General features: G+C 50.4%; 1 protein-coding gene across 3 annotated transcripts in view; it reads right to left on the bottom strand.

Annotated features, from left to right (window-relative positions):
• Positions 1-4,643: 4,643 nt before the first annotated feature.
• Positions 4,644-8,621, bottom strand: part of Capn9 (calpain 9) — a 37,086-nt gene continuing 33,108 nt past the window's right edge. For 2 of the 3 annotated variants that reach the window (XR_015643240.1, XM_087593766.1), the window contains exons 18-20: positions 7,324-7,440; positions 5,968-6,026; positions 4,809-5,000 (exon numbers count right to left, since the gene is read on the bottom strand). Coding sequence is in view for 2 of the 3 variants with exons in the window: in XM_087593766.1 (XP_087449892.1) it covers positions 4,974-5,000; positions 5,968-6,026; positions 7,324-7,440 (203 nt within the window). In the remaining variant the exon portion in view is untranslated. Of the gene's footprint in view, positions 5,001-5,967; positions 6,027-7,323; positions 7,441-8,621 lie in introns of all 3 variants that reach the window. The other variant, NM_001271140.1, reaches the window with a different exon arrangement.

The raw sequence follows: 8,621 nt of genomic DNA, 5'->3' as shown, positions 1-8,621 counted from the left end.
AGCAAGCACAAGGCCCTGGGTTCGGTCCCCAGCTCCGGAAAAAAAAAGCAACAAGATTAGAGATCTTAAACTTATCATGTCATTCTGGATTTTTCTGAGACCTCAGCAATGAGGAAATGAACTCAAACGTAGACACTGTGTCGGACCCAGGTGGCAAAACCTAAAATCAGGACTGAGCGTGATTGTGCTGGTTTCCAGTCACCTGTGTCCCCGAAGAGCCAGAGAATATTTATGGGAACGGGGAAATATTTAGCAACCAAGCTAAGAGTCAGTCAATAAAAACGCCCACTCATGCAGAGAAAGCAGGAAGACACAGCCCATAATGAGGGGGAAAATCAATCAGAACTGATCCATGGGATGGATTAAGAGACAAGGGTGTAAAAGTGTTCTTCAGTGTCCTGTGCGCTCACAAAGCCAGAGGGAAGATGGGGACGGGGACAGGGAAAACGTAAGCTGCACCTGGAGAGATGGAAACCACAGGGCTGGGGTGGGAAAATGAGCGGGAAGGAATGGGAGGCAGCAGAAATAAAGTACAGAAAAGTTATATAACAGAACACTGGAGAAAGAAAATAAGCAAGGGCTATCGGGTTGGCTCAGCAGTTAAGAGCGCTTGCTGCTTTTGCAGAGGACCTGGGTTCAATTCCCAGCACCTACGTGGTGGCTCACAACCAGCTGTCACTCCCAGAAAACAAGTAAATTCTCTTCTGACCTTCATGTGCACCAGGCACACGCACAGTGCACATACATACGTGTAGGCAAAGCACTCCTAGACATACAATAATAGAATAAGTCTTTTTTTAAAAAAAGGAAAAAACAAGGGAAACGCTTACAAGGCCGGAGAGATGGCTCGGTGGTTTCGAGCACTCGAGCTTGCAGTTCAGTTCCCAGCACCGACAAGACTGCCGGCGACCGCCTACAACTTCAGTTCTAGGAGATTGGACACCCTCTTTTGACCTCTGCAGGCAGTGATCGAATGTATACATCCATCAATTCAGGCCAAACACAACACACAAAACAAAATAGAATCGCGTACAAGCTAGCTGATGGGTCAAGCGCTCTTAGAATTGCCCAAGGCAGAAACAGAAGTGGAGAAATAAAAAAAAAATGCTTGAAAGAAGGAACCAATTTTAATAAAGCCCATAAGCTAGGGGAGAAAGAAAGGAGCATGTAGGTACAGAGAAGACAGGAGTTGATCTGGAACCGCAACAAGGTGATGTCCTAGGAAGTCCTGCCCACACAGAAACATTGCTCACAACAGAGCACAAGTAAGGATTACAACAGGTTTCTCATCAGAAATAATGTAATCTATAGGAAAATGGAACAACACCTTTAATTGATTGAAAGAAAAAAGAACCATCTGGAAGCGACACTTTGTATTGAACTGTGGTTCCAATGTGTCCCTGAGGCTTCCTGGGTTGAATTTAATCCTTACTACAAAGTATTGAGAAGGCAGAGATGGGTCTGGAGAGATGGCTCAGTGTTTAAGAGCACTGACTGCTCTTCCAGAGGTCCTGAGTTCAAATCCTAGCAACCACAGGGTGACTCACAACCATCTGTGATGAGATCCGATGCCCTCTTCTGGTGTGTCTGGAGACAGCTACAATGTACTCATGTATAATAAATAACTACATCTTAGATAAAGAAGGTAGCGAAGAAGGGTCAGGGGAGATGGCTCAGTGGTAAAAACTTGCTGTGCAAGCCTGAGGTCCTAACTTCGATCCCCAGTGCACACACACAAAGCTATAATCCCAGCCCTGGGGGGACAGAGCCAAGTGGATTTGAGTGTTCACTGGCCGGTCAGCTCAGATGGAGAGGCTAAGGTAGAGGTGTCCAGTGTGACTCCATTGGGTGGACACCCCATCTCCTGTGGTGTTCAGATAAGGAGAACAGCAGGACAGTGACTGAAGCTACAGGACCCTTAACCAGGAATGCAGAGAGACTGAGAGGAGAACCTAGAATGAGTGTGCCAAGGAGACCATAAAGAGGGGCTGGATGAAGGGGACAGCACTGTGCAAAAAGAGTCAGTGTCCCAGTGTCAGGACCTGGCTGGTGGCTTGGGCCACAGACCTCACATGGATCCAATGGACACCCACTTTTTCAAGTGGTTGGCCCTGTCCCTGATGAGGTGTCCTGAGAACAAATGTGGACAAATCCCAGAGTGTAGGAGGTAGACTCTGGGGTGCTGGGGGTAAGAGACCCGGCTAAGTCCTCATAGCGTGTAGGATGTGGCAAAATCCTAAGATGGCCGTTCCCTTAGCTGTGCTAAGAAGCTAAGAGCTAAGAAGCTTCTGGAAGCCAGGCTGTGTGTGGCAGGGTTTGCTCTTTAGACAAACCTGTCACACTCTGTCAGAACTCTGAGCTATCTGGGAATGGGGCCATTCTCTTCTTCCTCTTCCCAGCCCCTCCATGGCTCAGTTAGACTAGGAGATGCCACCTGGCTTGGCCTTCAAGCGGTGGCCCTTGAGGACTTCAGAAAGATATGGTAGAGTTTCAGAGGGCACAGGAACACTCAATCCAACGCCGTTTCCATTACACTATCTTGTATTTGCTCCCAGAGGCTCCAGGGCCTGCCTGGTTGGTCCCCCTCATTGAAAGGAACAAAACTTCCCCTCAGGGCACAGCCCTGCAGACAATAAGCTGGGTTTTGTCCCCAGGAGCATTCCAATTCCGTTCAGGTACCATGGGAGTCTCTCGACCTCTTTCTTCCCTTTCATCCCTTCTGAAAGGCCGAGGGGCTGGGAACATGCCCCATGGTGCTGGAAGCTACCACAGCCTTCTACTGCGGTGGTAGGCAGCCTCCACACTGGTAGTTGGCAGGGATTCTTGGCTCTCTGTAGACCAAGCCTTTGTTTTCACAAAAGACTCAGGGCCCTGAATTGGGCTGGCACCAGTGAGCTTGGTACCCTTACCCGAGTCACATGCCCTGTTTTTCTGAAGCCCTTGTCTCTCATTGGACCGCAAGGCTCTGAGGTGACAGGGTGGGGGGAGTTTGGAGCCAGCTCCAATTTTTGAATCTCAGGGGCTGGTTCTGTAATTTACACCAGACAGAGCCCAGAGGATTCGGTGTCAGGACCTATAGAGACACCCAGGATATTCAGTGTCAGGACCTATAGAGACACCCAGGGGATTCAGTGTAAGGACCTATAGAGACACCCAGGGGGTTCAGTGTAAGGACCTATAGAGACACCCAGGGGATTCAGTGTCAGGACCTATAGAGACACCCAGGGGATTCAGTGTCAGGACCTATAGAGACAGCCAGGGGATTCAGTGTCAGGACCTATAGAGACAGCCAGGGGATTCAGTGTCAGGACCTATACGACACCCAGGGGATTCAGTGTCAGGACCTATAGAGACACCCAGGGGATTTGAGACCACTCTGTGGGAAGGAAGTTGGTGGCAGGTGAGTGCTGAGACTTTAGCAAGAACAGTTCATGCTCTTAACCCCTGTATCATTCCTCCAACTGGAGAGTTGTTATTTTAAAGTAATGCTGGCTGGAAGGATGGCTCATGGGTTAAGAATAATATTGCTGGGGAGGCCTGGTGGTGCACACCTTAAACTCCAGCACTGGGGAGGCAGAGGCAGGAGGATCTTTGTGAGTCTGAGCACCCCAGAGCTACATAGGTGAGACTTTGTCCCCCCCCCAAAAATACATACTACTCTTGCAGTTCCCAGCATGCCTCTCAAGAGACTCACAACTACCTAGAATTCACTCCTGCTCCAGGGAATCCACGCCCTCTTCTGGACTCCTCAGGCATCTGCATTCATGTGCACATTCTTACACATAGACACACACACAGACACACACACAGACACACACACAGACACACACACATAGACACACACAGAGACACACATACATACACACACACAGACAAACACTCATAGACACACAGACATACACACATACACACAGACACATATACACACACAGACAAACAGACACACATACACACACAGACACACATACACACATACATACATACACAGACACACACACAGACACACACACAGACGACACACACACAGACACACACAGACATACATACACACACAGACATACACACATAAACACACACAGAGACACACATACATACATACACACAGACATACACACACACAGACAAACACTCATAGACACACACAGAGACACACACACACAGAGACACACAGACACACATACACACAGACATACATACACAGAGACACACAGATGACACACACAGAGACACACACAGACACACACAGACAAACACACAGAGACACACAGACACACAGACACACATACACACAGACATACATACACAGAGACACACAGACGACACACATAGACGACACACACAGACGACACACACAGAGACACACACAGAGACACACAGACAAACACACATAGACACACACACATATACACATACACACACAGACACACACACACGGACATACACACACAAACACAGAGACAAACACACACACACACACACACACACACACACACAGAGTACTGTCATCGGTCTCCCATAGTAGTACCTCACAATAATCTCCATGCTACCCCGGAGCACTTTAGACTCAGCATCAGCAGGCTTCTTTTCATGAGACTAACATTTTCAATAACCTCCCCTTGAGTAAAGAAAAACATCGAGTGTGTGTCTTGATAGCATGATTGGAGCACTCAGAAGCCAGGACTCCGGTTGGTGGAGGAGGGGCAGTGGAGGGAGGAGCATACAGCAACCCCAGGCCTGAGCACAGACACAGGCAGTGCCATGAGTTCCTGTGGAGCAATGATCTTAGAAGAAGTATCACTGAATCGGAGAACATGGCCAATCCCTTTTTGATTTAAATCTCGACAGGGAGGGAAGGAGGGTGGTGTGGAGTGGGGAGAGAGCAATGGGCGGGATGGCCCTCCAATAAAAATTCTGAGGTTCATGGTCCAGCAGCTGAGTATCAGAGGGGCAGACGGCATCAGGTCAGTGCAAGCTCAGATGTTCATGGTCAAGTTGATGAACTGGAAGAAAAGAGAGAGATGGGGCTTAGGAAACCCAGCCCAGCAACTGAGGTGTGGCCTGGGATTGTCTGTGTCGCAAGAACTCTGCTGGTCATCTTGCACAAATTTGGGCTTCTGACTCAACGTGAAACCATTTATTTAAAATTTAAATTAAAACAGATTGCTGGGTGTGTCTCGTGTATAACTACATGCATGCGTATGTGCGTGTGGTGCAGACCAGAGCTCGATATCGGGCGTTCTTCTCCCCATTTTATATTTTGAGACAGTCCTTCACTGAAATTGAAGCTCACCAATGGACCACACTGGCTGAAGCCAGCGAGCCTCAGAGATCCACCTGCCTCACCCCCACACAGTGCTGGAATTCCAGATACCATGTGGAGGGAGTGCCACCAAACGTGGCTTTTCCCAGGGACCATGGGGCAGGTTCAAACGTGGGTCCTCACGCTTGTGCAGCAGGTACATCTCCCCAATGAGATAAACCTTGAGAAGGCTAAGTGAACTTTCAGTAGAGGGCAGATAGGACAGAGGGATACAATGTGTTCTGTCCCTGTTGAAGGGGACAGCCTTGTAGAGACAGCTTGGGGCAGGGTAGTGTGAGTTGGGCTTGCTTTTTGGCAATTCACCTTTCAGAGAAAGCTGAAAGCTGACCCTCTACCACGGGAAGGGAGGTGGGGATGGGGTCAGGCATCTCATTTCTCCCTTCTTCTCACTGGGTTTGCTCATGTTTATCTGGAACGTTCTGTTTCCTCCCCACCCTCTTTCTTGGGGCTAGCATGAGCAGACACCAGGGCAATGGAGACACCCACAGTTCACAGGATTACAGCGCTGGTTATGCTGACTGCCAAGTGGACAGAAACACCGGCCTCCACACGGGGTAATTGCCCACAGCGAGCTCTCGCCCTGCCTGGGGCTCCACTTAGAGTGTTCATACTCTGCCAGGCCCTGGTTGGGGTCTGCTTGGCCATACCTCGTTTATGTTGAGATGGATGAAGTCCTTGTTCTTCACACTGAGACACTGGAACACCCCTGGTGGGAGGGAGGAAGAAGAGTCACAGTAGAGCCAGACCCTTGGGTAGGTTTCAGGGCTCTTGGACCACTGGGAAACCTGTGGGCAGCTGCTCCCTCTGGTGGAGATCAGCCTGGCAGGGTGGAGACCAATTCAAGGCTTCAGCTCCTGGCCTGGATGACATGAGAAGGGACTTTCTTCTCTGGACCTCAGGTTCCCACCTCCAGAAGAGACACAGCCAAACCTTGATTAGCAAGGTGGAGGAGGGGCTGTCCCAGAGTGAGTGAGCGAGCGAGCGAGAGAGAGAGAGAGCAAGAGAGAGAGAGAGAGAGAGAGAGAGAGAGAGACAGAGACAGAGAGAGACAGAGAGAGACAGAGAGAGACAGAGAGAGACAGAGAGACAGAGACAGAGACAGAGAGACAGAGAGAGAGAGCAAGAGAGAGAAACAGACAGAGAGAGAGTAAGAGAGAGAGAGAGAGACAGAGAGAGCAAGACAGAGAGAGAGACAGAGAGAGACAGAGAGAGAGAGTCAGGCAGGGGGGTTAAATAAATGTAGCATGGATCTTCTTAGATGCTGAGTCCCCCAAGAAATGGTGACAACATCCTGTCATCACACTGGGACACTTCACTATGAACTGGGCATCCCATGGTTGTGCAGGTGTGTAAAATTACTAGGTGTGTAGAATGCATGTCAATTATAAAACCACAAGACAGTGGGACATGTTTGTTTGCAGCTGAAAGGACACTGGATGACTGAGCTGACCTGGATGCATTTGGCCACCCTTCTGGGCTATTTTGGGAGAGAGTGTGACAACGAACCTCTCTGTGGAGTATCCGCACACACGCCTTCCGTCTTTCCTGTATAGCAGACCCTGCTTAAGTGGCCGTGTCTGTGTCTGGGGCTTTCAGGAGACAGCAGAGGGACAGAGATTTCTCACTCTGAATTTTGTGAGGGGACTTGGCCTTTTCCCAGTAGGAGGCACAAACCCTGCCCAGTCACAGCCCTTCACAGCCTGTAGGTGTGTAACAAATGACAACCTCAGGACATTGTTTGCACACTCTATACCCTGTCTCTTAGCTGACCACAGGGCTCGGGTGTCTGCACAGACATCCACAGTGGCCCTCTGCGTCCTAGATCTGCCTTCTTTTCCCTGGGTTGTTTCTTATGTGCTCTTAGATGGTGACTGGAGACCCTGAGCTGGGCACTCTGTGTCCCCAGGGGTCCCCCCAGGACACACTTGGCTCCCCTGCACACTCAGGGCTCCCCCGTATGCTCTCAGCTCGCCCGCACACTCAGGGCTCCCATGCACACTCACGGCTCGCATTCTCCAGCCGCACCAGGCAGTTGAGGTAGTCATCGAAATCCAGCTGGAGGTTCTCGTCTGCATACCTGAGGACGATCAGCTGCAGGAGATGGCTACCCAGCTGAAAGCCTGCAGAGCAACAGGAGGAGACTCAGGACCTGCCTTGACTGAGCCCCGCAGTGAGCCAACATCTCTGGGACCCCCCCAGAGGCACAGAACTCTTCAATGTACAAAGCCCGTGTGCATGTGTTCATGTGGATGTCCATGTGCAAAAGTGTGGGCGGCGGTCAGAGGTCAAAGGCAGCTCTCATTCCTCAGGGTCACCCCCCTTACTGGTCTAAAACTCGCCAAGTAGGCTAGGCTAGCTGACTAGCAAACTTCAGGAATCCTCCTGCCTCCACCTCTCCAGTGCTGGGATTACAGGTACAGGCTACCATGCCTTACTTATCTTACATGAGTTCTGGGATTGTATCCAGGTCCTTGGGCTAGTGGTCAAGCCCACTGGTATTTCTTAAGATTCTTAAGAGCAGGGGGTGGAAGGGGTGGGGGCATCCTCTTGGAGACAGGAGGGAGGAGGAATGGGATGAGGAACTGTGGGTGGGCAGACCAGAGGGGGAGTAAACGACTAGACTGTAAAAGAATACAAGTAATAATAATAATAAAAAGAGCCTTAAGATCCAAGGTATTGGAGACATCTTGTAAGGGACTGCTGCTGCCTTCAGTGAGCGGTGCTGTGTAGGGACTCATTCCTCACATCATGCTGGAACTGTGCACACTGGAGGCCAGTGTGGCTCTGGAGATGGCCTGGCCACCACAGGCCATGGCTCCACTTCTGCAGCCTCATTTTCCTCATTCATCGGTGTGGTGGTTTGAATATGTTTGGCCTGGGGGGGGTGGGGTGCACTCTTTGGAGGTGTGGCCTTGTTGGAGTGGGTGTGGTCTTGTTGGAATGGGTGTGGCCTTGTTGGAGTGGGTGTGGCCTTGTTGGGTGGGTGTGGCCTTGTTGGGGTGGGTGTGGCCTTGTTGGGGTGGGTGTGGCCTTGTTGGAGGAAGTGTGTCACTGTAGGCATGGGCTTTAAGACCTTTGTTCTAGCCACCTAGAAGTCAGTCTTCTGTCTGCCTTTGGAACAAGATGCAGAACTCTCAGCTCCTCCTGCACCATGCCTGCCTGGATGCTGCCATGTTCCTGCCCCGATGATAATGGACTGAACCTCTGAACCTGTAAGCTAGGCCCAATGAAATGTCCTTTATAAGAGTTGCTTTGGAGGAAGCGCAAGGCCCTGGGTTCGGTCCCCAGCTCCGAAAAAAAG

Source organism: Rattus norvegicus, chromosome 19 (genome assembly GCF_021556685.1).
Source record: "Rattus norvegicus strain SHRSP/BbbUtx chromosome 19, alternate assembly SHRSP_T2T, whole genome shotgun sequence".
NCBI classification, from domain to species: domain Eukaryota; kingdom Metazoa; phylum Chordata; class Mammalia; order Rodentia; family Muridae; genus Rattus; species Rattus norvegicus.
The sequence above is the reverse complement of the archived record's forward strand: the minus strand, read 5'-3'. Positions and strand labels throughout refer to the sequence as shown.